The following is a 12937-nucleotide window of genomic DNA, read 5'->3' as shown; positions in this document are numbered from 1 at the left end:
CCATAGATGTCACCGGAGTTAGTTTGCAGAGACCTCTGAAGTCGGTATTTTTGTGTTGGAGCTAGTCTCATTTTGTAAGTAAACGTGTTATATATTTCGGCTCCGTTGTCTTCGTCTAATACCGATTTATCCGATTCCACCCATTTATTCAAATCCTACTGCATATGCAGACGAAGAAACGAAGAATACCTCCGTGGGAAAACATTTAAGCAGCCGACTCACGATTAGAAACCCCTAATAAACCTTTAATTCGAATTTTTACAAGACAAGTGACAAATTACATTAAAACACCTGCAGATCTTAAATGCCTGGAGACTGTACACCTTCCCTTCCGGCTTGTAGGCAGGAACATTGGTCAACTTAAACAGTATTCTGTAATGGAAAATAAGCTGCATAATAGTTCATATTACAATTTTATAAATGTACAGTGTTTACATAAAATACATCAGGAAAAAAAAAAACGCAAGGATGCAGCTGAATCGAGCACCAACCCCCGGGAGAGTTAACGCCAAATGTTACGTTTGTCCTGGCAACAGGTCAATAATAAAATTAAAAAAAATATATGTGCACCAAAGTCAGGCTGAAACATACAAAAATATAAACATCACCATGATGCACACAAGTACAGCAAACTCCTGGCTTGAATTTCATTATTTTTACATAACATCAGCTCTGTTCAATTGAATAAAAGTGTATACCATTCCTACACTTTATAAAACCAAGTACATTCTCGAGAAATGCAGAGGCAGAAAGAAAAAGCATTTTATTTAAAAGGAAAATCACAAAGCTAAGGCACAGTTAGGTCATCTGGGCAAGGAGTGTGCATCAGGTCACTGTCATCTCAAGCGTCCCTGCGTTTTATATACGACTTTGTGCTGCGAATACTGACCTGGGACCAGTTTAAAAATGAAGCCGCAGTCCGCCGCCCCGGAGCTTATCCAACGAATACACAACCCATCCTGCATTTAAAAAACTTATTGGCAATACTCTGTCACACTGTCTCTGCATGGAGAAGAAAGGGGAATGCACAAAAACCATACAACCGTCTGTCTGTCTAAACTCTGGCAGACAATCTGCTGTCAATATGGTTGAGTATCAAGCACCACTATTAAAAACTACTGTAGGTGCAGACGTCTGTCCCGGCACAAGAGTCCAGCCTCCTCCTGATCGAACCAATCCTACACCGTCGTTTCTTTCTCGAGGGCCAATGTAGTGTGAAATAGCATGAACAGCCGGCAAGGGCCCTCTCTACACCTCCTGCAGCCCCTAAAAATGCTCTGGGCAAGGTTAGCAGGTCAGCTCTGCCCACAAACTAACGGCATCGAGCTACGTGAATTTTTATTATTTTTTTTTTTTAGAGGGAATACTGATTCGAAAGGGTGACTGGGCTGTCTGTAGCGATTTGTTGCAGCACCAGCAGAGAGCAGGAAATCAGGAGACGACCCCCCCCCCCCCTCCCATTACCATAGGAAGTGAGGAAGTTAAGGTTGGAACACAGGCTGAGGCCTGGTGACCAACCCCTACCACGCTGCCCCCGTCCAAAACTCACTCTCACGAGAAAACAGCTTAACCACATCGCCTACCCACACGTGTTCACTACAGGTTGGGCCCCACTGTCGCTGACGCAGTCAATACGACTTCATTTTATATATATATATTTATAAAAAAGTTAGCTTATGATTTGCTTTTTACACAGATAACTGAAAGCTGCGTCACCCCCCCATATACACCTATTTACAGCACCCTGTGTTGGTTCTTTGTGCATGCCGTCCGACTAAAAACTACAAAAAGAGATTACATCACCTCAAACGTATGTAGAAAATAAATACCCACAATAAAATGTTACGACTCAAAGCATACTTTAACCTGCACATGCAGCTACTCGATTTAAAGGCCGACTAAACGTACTTAAAAGGAGGATCTGTGACCGACTTTTTAAGGGGGGGGCAGAGGAGGCGGGGATTCCGCTTACGGACGTGCTGTCAAGATGATGTCGGGGCCAGAAGCTTTTCAGTTTGCCGTTAATCCGTAAACAAAATCTGTAATTAGAAAATAAGGAAAACAGAAAGGTGTGCCCCCTCCCCTGCTGACCAAGGAGTAGCTGTGGGAGGTCTTGGTGCTGTCTGCCCTGCCCCCTCCCCAAACCCCACGTGCCCCCCCCCCCCATCTCAGGAGAAGCCCGGTGAGCCGGCCGGACTGGAGCGGAGTCGCAGGTGCGACAGGGTGCTCATGAGCTTGCTGGACGGCTTGAGCGGCGTGTTGCAGGCCAGGGCCTGTGGGAAGCGCTGGTGGTACCGGTCCAGTCGCAGGTACTTCACTGTCACCAGCTTGCCTGTGGACACGTCACGGCATCATGACACACGGCGAGGAAAACGGCAGGCAGGAGACAGACTGATGATCTCATCGCTATCAAAGCCAATGACTCACCTCTGCGTAGTTTGTTTACTGGAGGAGGCCGTCAGACAGAAAGGCTACATACGCCAACGTATGATATATCACATACTGATGTTACGCACAGAAACAGACGCTCAATGTGACTAGAGCAGAGATGGGTTTGAAATGAAAACAAATGTTTTATGCATGATTTATGATAAGATGCTAAAACTCTCAGGTGCTCAGGAGTTTGGGAACGAATTGGCTGCAAGCACACAGGAAAGCTGACAGTCCTCAAAGACGTCCTCCCTCTCCTTCTCCGTCAAGCTCACAGTGCAAACCCCCGTCTGCATCTCGACGAGCCAGAACCACAAGCAGGCAGAAAATAAACCCTGTTCCTTGTCTGAAACTCACCGTCAAACCAGGAGCCATGCAGCGCTTTGAAGGCTTTCCCAGAATGCTCGGCGGACAGACACTTCACATAGACGCAGCCCTGCGGACGCAATGCGGGGGAGGTTACTGCGGCTGCGGGGTGGTCGGCGCTCCCGGCAGATCGGAGACGGCGGTGGGGGCCCACTAACCTCACGAGAGTTCTTGTCGACGGCGATGTGGACGATGCCGTCGTTGTCGCTGCACTTCTCCAAAATGGCTTCCTGGATGGCCAGGTGCCAGTTCTCACCCACCTCCCTGGGGAGAGATCAGGACCAGGTCAGGTGCTGGGTCAGAACACCTCAAAAACTATAAATCTGAAGTAGATCAGTGTTTCTCCATAGGCCAGTCAAACGTCAGGCCAAAACCAAAACCAGAAGAGCGACAAAGCAGCTTATTACGAACAAGTAATTGTCACTGCAGTGCACCGCTACAGCACAAACAATCAGAATCAGTAATTCGTCACACTGACATAGGAAAGGAGAGGCCACCTACATCACTGGGTCAAACATGTTTCGGATCTTCAGACATGGCGTTAAGCTGTTTGGCGGCGAGTTTCTCCGGTCGAGAGGAAACGCTTGAGGAGGAGGGAGAGAAGTTACTTCCACGTACCCAGAATTCCTAGAGTCTTTTGCTTTTATTATTCTGTCTCTTTGAAAATGGAAGCGTGGGAGGCGGCAAGCATCCCTGCTAACATGGTGCAGAACCTGCACTGACCTTTGCCCTGCCACACTTTGGGAGGTATGGCAGACATCTTGTCGCAGCTCAGCGAAGGCTGGGTCCACCTCCAGACCAGGAAGTCCTCGCCTTTGATCCTCTGCGTCTCCGTTCGGATGCGGGATTCGTTTGTGGACAGGAATTTCACCGCCCGCTCCCAGACTTTTTTCATTTTTTTCCTGGAGCAGTCCCAGAACAAAGAGGACATCTGTTCGGATGCACAATTTATCCGAACCACGTGAAGGCACCATAAAAAAGACCGGCAGCTCTTGCTGGGCGTTACTAGGCGACGCAGACCTGTCCTGAGGCTGGATCAGGGAATCGCGCACGTGGGGGATGGGCAGGTACGGCTGCAGGTCCTTGTTCTCCAGACATGCCTCACTGTGGCTCCTCAGCACGTCTGATTGGGCGGGAGAGAAGGAGCAGGGAAAGGAGGCAGTCAGCTGACTGGTCACGTGCCAACCAGGACTTCCTGTAAGGAGGTGGCTCACCTATGATCCTCTCCACCATGTCGTACATCTGCCTGGTGTCCTCCTCCTCTTTCCTCCAGCGGTATTTCATATAATAGAGGACGCCGCACATGACACCCACACCTGATGGAAGGGGGGGGGCGTTTAAAAACAACACCCAGTATATCTAAATATAAAACACAATTCTGCATCTTCTTTCACTTTTTTGGCCATTGAGAGATCAGCATGACTGCCGTCATTAGGACAGTAATCCAGTGTTACCAAGTTAATTCCCAGCCCCTCAGCTATAAATATAATCATTACCTAACGTATCACTTCAGGCACCAATAATTCATACAAATGTGATACAACATTATCCAGAAATGCCATTTTACTGTTGGATCCACTAAGCACACGCAATAATTTCTCACATTTTCATATATATATATAAATACGAAAGAGACAAATGACTCATTAGGACAAACAAATCTTGCTTTACTGTGGCATTTAGCCAAAACAAGACAAATTCCTTCCCTATCACTTGTCATCCCCCGACCCTGCCACAGCGACATGCGGCACCCTGGCAGCTCGCAGCATGCGAAGGCCCTGCTGGCTTCGCCAATCAACCCAACACCCGCTTATGACACGTGCGAATTATATGCATCCTCACCAGCTGTGCCCGATTTCTGGCTGGGCACTGGTTCACCCCAGGGATGAATAAGAGGAGAATAACGTACGTCGATAGCTGAAGCTTGCTTACAAACGTTTGAGTCATCACTGCTAGACCGCGTCCACCGGTGCCCAAGGACCGGCGCTAGACCGCGTCCGCCGATGCCCGAGGACCGGCGCTAGACCGAGTCCGCCGATGCCCGAGGACCGGCGCTAGACCGCGTCCGCCGATGCCCGAGGACCGGCGCTAGACCGCGTCCGCCGATGCCCGAGGACCGGCGCTAGACCGCGTCCGCCGATGCCCGGCGCTAGACCGCGTCCGCCGATGCCCGAGGACCGGCGCTAGACCGCGTCCGCCGATGCCCGAGGACCGGCGCTAGACCGCGTCCGCCGAGGACCGGCGCTAGACCGCGTCCGCCGATGCCCGAGGACCGGCGCTAGACCGCGTCCGCCGATGCCCGAGGACCGGCGCTAGACCGAGTCCGCCGATGCCCGAGGACCGGCGCTAGACCGCGTCCGCCGATGCCCGAGGACCGGCGCTAGACCGAGTCCGTCGATGCCCGAGGACCGGCGCTAGACCGCGTCCGCCGATGCCCGAGGACCGGCGCTAGAACGCGTCCGCCGATGCCCGAGGACCAGCGCTATATGTATTTTTACCTGCAGTTCATCTGACACTAATTTACATTTGCATTTAAACACAGTGTTGTTATCTTCTGTCATATTTAAATACAAGTTAATTTTCATCCTAATCCTTTATTCCTTATTTATATTTTGTGTCCCTTTGAGTATGGATTACCTGAGCCTAACACTGCAAATACTATAAATAACATTTAGACTCTGACTAAACAAACAGACTTTTTCTATGAATTCCACCCATGTATTGTGTACATATATGCAGAGCTGCCGCAATTTGTTGACATAATTGATGATGTTGCCACTGAAAATAAATAAAGTTATCGTTATGATTTCTGAAACGCTTCAATTCATTAAAACAAATGCTTTCCTTTAATATTACTATGTAATTATGGGAGCAGTTCAAAAATTATCACAAAACAAAAAGGTGGTTGTACACTGTACACAGTGCGATGGCAAACCACGGCAGTACTAGCGCTATGCATGAGCACCAGAAGAGGAAAAAAAACAGGCGCTATTCTAGACCAGCAAATCAGCAATTGTCTATTCATGTTGATTAAATTACCATCACTACGGAGAGCTTTTTAATATGTTTTGTCCTTGTAGCTACTAAAAACACTCACTATTAAAGCCATAAAGTTGTTTGCCTGCTACATTAGAATCTCCAATGAATAAGTGTTAGTGAAAATGTTTAGGCTAAAATCTGGCCTTATTCTATGTTGATTGATGGTGTTTGTGTAGGAGTTCATGCGCATGGGACTTGGGACCAGTATTGTTATCGCAAACTAAAACTGAAACCAAAATCTGCATATAGCACCGCCTCAACGCAAACATCTTTCTACTTTGTTTACCCACAGTATTTTCTCTGTCTCCTCTGGTCTGTCCCGTACCTTCATCACAACTTAAGTGCTTATTGCTTATGTCACATTTGGCGTGCTCTGCTAACTGAATTTAATTAGTATAAGGATATGCAAAATGTATACAGATTGCTAACGTTTCAGCATCTCAATTTGTATCTCAATAGTTTTAAGCATACTACTAATCTGCTTATCAAATTAAGGGCGAAAATAATATTCAAACAGTGCCGGAAAGCCGGCGTACATTATCTAAAGACCTGCAATGGCATACAGATTGTTCTTGCCAAAATAAAACTTAACTGTCAAGTTGATTTTCTGGAGGACAATTAATCATTTCGATTAATCGACCAATCGCTAAAATTGTCAATATATTAATCTATAGAGACAGTAATTAGTGGCAGCCCTACCTATATTCATTAATCAGTTTATTTGCAGTTGAGATCCTTTGGACATAAATTCACTCCCCCCCCCCCCCATAGCCCGCATCTCGCGATCCCCCCAGTTTCAAGGCTCACCCGCGACGAAGAGGAGCAGCCGGTAGATGACGGTGAAGAAGGCCCGGCGGAAGCGGCAGATGAAGGACATCCGGGGGTGGGTGGACTCCAGACACAGGATCTGGGAAACGTTGGTTACAGACTCCTCAGGGTGGCTCCCGATCAGCCTGGAAAGCCGAGAGGGAGAGACAACCCGGAGAGAGCACGATGTGGCCGTGACTATTAAAGAGGGGACGCAATCTCACACAGGAATCACTCACTACTGAGCACTATCAAACAAAGTCAAGGCCATGTTAAGTTTTTAACAGCTTTTATTACAGACTATTCATTTCAGTATATGAAAACAAGAGAGCTCTCTACAGACGGAAGGCTAAAGAACGAAGGCTGTAAATCTGAGAGCTCCAGGATCACAGTCCTCGACGTACATTTACATTTTATTAATTTATCTGACGTTTTTATCAATGTCAACTTAAAGCAGAAGGAAAGGGTTATAATTTGTGTGTGTTCCCTGGGATTTCAACCCACAACCTTTGATGTAAGAGGGAAGAGAGCTTCTCCACATAACCAAGCATCCTGGCCTTAAAAAACACACACTGGAGCTACTCAATCTGACCAAGTAGTTACCGAATTCCCACATCCTCTCCTGATCTGATCAGCCACTCCATAGCTGTGTCCCAGAAGTCCTCATATTCGGGACTGTGCAGCTGGAGGTCACAGAAAAACAGAAACAACCACTGGTTAGGCTCCAGGTCCAGATACGTAAAAATACTCAGTTGGCTGCCAGGAGTTGTGCGAGTAGGGAAATGGAGGAGACAGCTTAGGCGTATGTGAGGTACAGTACAAACGGTAAACCTACCATTAAATATTCGAAGGCCTCGGTGTAGGAGATGTTCCTATTCGAATGCTGCACGTGGTCTCCGCAGTCGTGCTCCCCTGCAGAAATTCAACAGCAGAGCAAGTGAGGCCAGGTTAGGACAACTCGCCTTCCTCTGCATCTCACCTGAGGTCAGAGGTGAAACAACACTGAACTTTGAAATGTACAGTGTGGTCATGAACTGAAGACGTTTTAAGATTACCAGCAATCTTGGCCAGATGGTCGTGCAGATGAAGGAGTAATTTGAGAATGACATCTTTCTGCTCGTCAGCCTGTGGTACGACACGACTGAGGTGAGGGTACACTTCACAGAATCGGTGGTATGAACAAACCTCACTGTAACCTGACAACAATTCAATCAACACTAACAAACAACATAAATGCATCACTGCAATTCTCACTTCGCTATGCACAGAGAAAATCATGATCATTTGACAAAAAAAACGAAACAAATATAATTTTACTGAGGAATTAAACAACGACAGGGATACTCACATAAGAATTGTCAAACTCATTCCCAAATGGATGGTTCTTTGCTGTGTGTGTGAGAGAGAGAGAGAGAGAGAGAGAGAGAGAGAGAGAGAGAACACACAGGGCCGTTAGTCCTGTAAAGAGAATGCGTCATGCACAGCCCCCCACACGATGCGCCTCAGGCAGGGGGCGTCACCACAACTGCACTGTCCTTCACACTGCATCTCCGGCAGCGGAAAGCGGGACCCACAGACCGACGTCTCAGCCTTGAGCCACTGCCTGGACACGATGTGCCCCCTTTCAGCTGGACGTCATCCAGCACCGCAGCATGCAGATGACGACTCCGTCTGTCGCCCACAGGGGACACTGGCGCGTCTAAAGGCTTTCACACTCCACAGCGTCATAAACCTCAGCGGACCGGTCAGGCAGGAGCCCCCAGTACCGGAACACTGCACCCCTCTCCCTGATCACCCTGCGATCCCAAACACGCAGACAGTGCAGCCGGTCTGTGACCCGCTTGTCTGCGCCGGGGTATGTAGTCATAGCTGCTCTTGGGAATTTCAGGCACGCGACAGATTTCATTACTTGTTTCCTCAATCTTTTTTTTTCCCGGCCCAACCCAAGCTTTACTGTGGTGCGTACCCTCACTCCCAGGAGCCCTTATGGCATGGCGAGTGCTGTCCATGATGCAGGGGCAGCCAGGGTATATCACCACATTTTTGTTTTCAGGGATTGTTTTCTGTCCCAAGTGAACACGCAGCAAGCTAACGTCTAGGATGCAGCTTCCTACACAGGTCTATCCATTTTCCCAATTCAGAATCTCCAGGTCAACCTGGTCGTTTCTCATCGCCATGGTAGCGACCTAGCACTGAAGGCTACCAAATGACAACCGCATCATGAGCTCAGTGTGTCACACACAGTTTTGGGAGCCACCAGAATGGCTTTGGGAGGCCACAAGAAGACACTCACCGCTATATCATCGGTCCATGCCACCACATGGTGCCAAACGTGAGGGTTGAGCCAGCCATGCCCCTATCTAGATACAAACTAATCTGCCCCCTTCATAACTTCAGCCTGATAAGTCTATAATGCCTCTACTTCTAGACACAGATTCACTGATCCAATCTGTGCTGCAGTTTTTAACACAGGGAAGGGGGGAGGGGCATTCAAACTCCTGGAAGCATAAAAACCCGGACAAGAGGCACTTCTTGGAAACAATGCCCTTGAGAAAGTAAGTAACGGCGCTGTGATCCGCGGGTCACATGACCCGGCCGCGAGCTGCCGCGTCTCCTCCAGCCAACCTCCGCATTACGAGCCCGACAGTCTGGCACTCGCCGTCAGTCTGAGTCACGTATTAAAGGGCAGACGGGCCACTGGAATGCGTGATAACTTTACTGGCAGCCTCCAAGGGCTTCCTTCCTACTCTGATACGCAAATATCAGCCTGTCTGGCCCCGGCTCCCATTTCTCAGCCCCAAACACGTTCACCCATTCTCCACTTCCCAGGCCATGGGGAAGGAAGGAGGTCTATAGGGGCCCTGCACAGGCGCCAGCCCCCTAGCCCCCTGCCCCCCAGCACGCCTTACTTTAAATAAGTCATTTTAAGCTTAATGTTTACCAGTTGATGAATCAGTTAAAAAGGCCAGTTTGTTGGTGTATTACTCCATCATTCTGGACATTTTCACACACACTGCAGCTGCACCGAAAATAACTGAAGCAAGATGCCACAGTCCAGAGTGCACAGCAGCACTGGAAACCATAAGGGATGGCATAGTTTACAGGCAGAATACACACATGCAGGGTTCATGTGCAGGCAGCTGATCACAAAAACACAAATATGCCCAAATTAAAGTGACAAACTACATTAAACATTTCAAAGCCCCATCAAAGTTCCTCTCACCCTTTAGAGGCATAGAAACATTTAAATCTTTATACGCCATTTGCTCAGGCCCCCAGTCACTGTAACAAAGCCTCAATTCCAGCAACGCCGAAACTACAGCTCAGATGGCTGCAGATCGCCCCCCGCCAGCAGACCACAGCATGACACCCCGAAGGCTGCAATAGGCTGCTTTCAAGCAGGCGAATTTACAACAGACAAAGGGATGGTAGTTATTACAATTATGTTGCTCAGCAGTCTACAGCTTCACCCAGTTGCATAACTGCATTTTGGGGGAGCAATTCAGGATCTCATGCCCAACTGTAGAGGAGGAAGGCCACACCTAAGCCTGGATCTGAGCACCTTCAGGTTACAGGCCCAAGCAACAACCTGCTATAGTACTACTTACATATACATATTACTTATACCACCTTACAAAACGTCCACACTAACTCACACCATCCATTCCCCCAAACTGAATTAATACAGTATTGTTGGTATTTCCATAAAAAAAAAAAAACAGTCAATGCCTTTTAACCTGGATAAACATTAGGACAATACGCATATTTTTGAGCACGGTTGGGGGGGGGGGGGTCACACTTACTGACAACGTCGACAACGGCTTCACCAGAGCCCCGCATCCTCAAGTACATGAGGCCCAGCAGCACGAAGAACAGGCAGGCGGCCGTGAGCAGGATCATAGACAGGTAATGCGCGCTGAAGCCGCCGCTGGCTGACACCTCCTCCCTCCTGAACTGCTGCAGGAGCTCGTCCTCCGGGACCGGGAGCTTGGGCTTACGGCTCGTCTGGCCGTAAGAGTGGTTCGGGGCTGCGTGGTTGGAGTGGTTGAGTCGGTAGGTGGCTGGCAGGCTGCTGTACGCCGAGTACCGCGATCGCAGCCCGGCACCGAAGCCCCCGACGCCGTCGTCCGACCCGCAGTTGACGTGGTTGTTGTTGTAGGAGGTGGGACCGCTGCTGCTGCCGCCGAACTCCCCCATGATGCCGGAGACCAGATCCGCATGCAGCGGGAAGCTACGGTTCCTCAAGAATCCGCTCCCCAGCTTGCTCCCTTGGCCCCGTTTCCTAGCCTCGTCTTCCTCCTCCCCCCGGTCTCCCCCTATGTCTAGACCAGCCGTGCCGGGCTTGTCATCTGCTCTAATTACGCCGCCTCTCGCCTTCTCCCGGTCGCTCTCCGCCCCTCTGGCTCCCTCATGGAAAGGCGGCGGCAGCGGCGATTTCGAGTGACTCCGCCTGGAGCTCAGTCGGCGATCGCGGTACCTCCCGACCTCGGAGGCGTCCTCCTCCTCTTCCTCCTCGTCGTCCTCTTCCTCGGAATCGGAGTAGCCCCCCGCAAACTTGCCGCTGCTCGGTGTGAACGGCGATCTGCTGCCGTTCACGGTCCGACTCTCTCTGTCCACATCGTTCCGGTAATCGCTGTTGCCGGACTCCGCGTAACCCCTTCCTTCCGCGCCGGGCGGGTGCAGTTTCGCCCGGTCTCCCCACCAAGGGGACCCCATGATGTTCCGCCTTTCCTCCAGCAGCCCGAGAGGGGAGCTGCTGCCCGCGCCGAGCCCTTTACTCCTGCGAGCAGCCGGTGTTACGTTAGGCCCCGGCTGCTGATGCTGGAGCACGGACGCTCGTTCCCTCCTGCTGCCGTACAGGCCTCTTTTCTTCTGGCTAATCTCGACATCCGATTCGTCGGAGCTGAAGCCCAGGACGACCTTACCGGGCGCGCCGTGGCGCTTTTCGCCCAGGGCCGGGCGTCCGCCAGGGCTCTTGTTGGCGTCCAGGTGCGTGACGTCACCGCCGGGCGGCCTGGCTCCGGATCCCGAAGCTCCCGCCGCGCTGCCGCCGCCGCTGCTGCTGTTGTTGTTGGTGGTGGTGGTGGTGCCGCTGTTTCGCCCTTTGCTCGCCCTGCTTCCTCGCTGCTGCTGGTCCTCACGGAGTTTCTTAAGCTTCTTCAGGTACACGGGCCGAGTGTTCTCGGTCACCGGACCTGGGATGAAACCGAGGCGCTTTAACTCTGAGAAAAGCTCCTCGTCGGTTAGCTGCGCGGCCGCCATCTTTGCTCGAAACTCGCACGCAGGGCTCAGCGGGAAGTGACGTATGAGGCGCGAGGCCAGACAACGTTAAAATGAGACTCTTCGCTGGTGTCATGCGGGCCAGCCGACTTGTCTGCGGGAGGCAGGATCAATTATCATCCCGTCTTCGCGTAAATCTGACTCAACTCTTCACCGTACGAATAAATCCCCCTGTATTCGTTAAATATCTGTAACACTGATATGTTTTATGTGCATTCTGCACATATATCCAAAGGACACAACAAAAATACAGATAATGAAATAAACATTATCTTTTTGCAAATGATAAAATGATGAAATTCATAATTCAAGTGTAAATGGAAGAAACACAGTTAAAACGTTAGAATAGTCAAATGCAAATGATTGCAGTTAAATGTACAATAATTTGCTTAGCAACAAACGCCCAGAATCTCTGAGACAGGGAGGTTAGTGATGAAACTTGGTTTACTTATGGAGTAGGTAAGTATAGGTTAACTAGTTCATACAATAAACATTTATTTAACGGTTTATACGACTTAACAAACATACCCCCCACAAAGATACCACAACTGAACATGATCTTGCACCTAAAACTGCAAACTTTTGTTTCCTAGTTTCATTGTCACAATACTTCATGCTACCTCTGGAGAGGATTGTGGGATGCGAGGGACTGGAAATTTATCAAAGCTGTGTTTGACTCTCAGCTGAGTGACGTGTAGCGGATGAGAATGGGCAGCGCAAGGGTCTGACACCTCTGATGTAGCTGTTAAAATCAGAGGCTTGGTTTTGTTTGTCAGGAGACGTGGCTACGGCAGGTAATAGCCTCCTATGGTCCTGTCTGTTCCCAGATTCTCGGCCGTCTGGGAGTGTACGAGCTCAATCGTTTCCAAGGGTATGAAGAGGACATTCAGTGGCTGAGGCTCTGGATGTTATGGGAATATTAAGACAGCAACCAAGTTTAAGGTCAGCTCGTTGTAGACCTTATTTGGTCTGTAAGCCCAGGGCAGTCATTTAAAAGATATTTTTATTTATTATT

At 49.6% G+C, this 12937-nt stretch overlaps 1 protein-coding gene across 1 annotated transcript; it reads right to left on the bottom strand.

Annotated features, from left to right (window-relative positions):
* Window positions 1-224: 224 nt before the first annotated feature.
* lemd3 (LEM domain containing 3) lies at window positions 225-11941 on the bottom strand. The gene is made up of 13 exons (XM_023826602.2): window positions 10446-11941; window positions 7991-8031; window positions 7698-7767; window positions 7478-7554; window positions 7246-7325; window positions 6643-6788; window positions 4011-4112; window positions 3817-3919; window positions 3520-3698; window positions 3298-3379; window positions 2955-3060; window positions 2788-2866; window positions 225-2332 (listed from the first exon to the last, which is right to left on the bottom strand). Exons 1-13 carry the CDS (start codon window positions 11902-11904, stop codon window positions 2169-2171), a joined length of 2688 nt encoding a protein of 895 aa, XP_023682370.1. The 5' UTR covers window positions 11905-11941; the 3' UTR covers window positions 225-2168.
* Between the last annotated feature and the right edge of the window lie 996 nt (window positions 11942-12937).

Source organism: Paramormyrops kingsleyae, chromosome 1, assembly GCF_048594095.1.
Source record: "Paramormyrops kingsleyae isolate MSU_618 chromosome 1, PKINGS_0.4, whole genome shotgun sequence".
NCBI lineage: Eukaryota > Metazoa > Chordata > Actinopteri > Osteoglossiformes > Mormyridae > Paramormyrops > Paramormyrops kingsleyae.
This window is presented reverse-complemented; position numbering and strand designations above follow the sequence as displayed.

Excerpts from the sequence above, each read along its gene's own strand:
- lemd3 (XM_023826602.2), bottom strand. The coding sequence starts at position 11,904 with ATGGCGGCCGCGCAGCTAACCGACGAGGAGCTTTTCTCAGAGTTAAAG. Across the intron at positions 7,326-7,477 it reads AGGCCTTCGAATATTTAATG|CTGCACAGTCCCGAATATGA; the intron begins GTAGGTTTACCG and ends TGTGACCTCCAG. Across the intron at positions 3,920-4,010 it reads CATGGTGGAGAGGATCATAG|ACGTGCTGAGGAGCCACAGT; the intron begins GTGAGCCACCTC and ends CCGCCCAATCAG.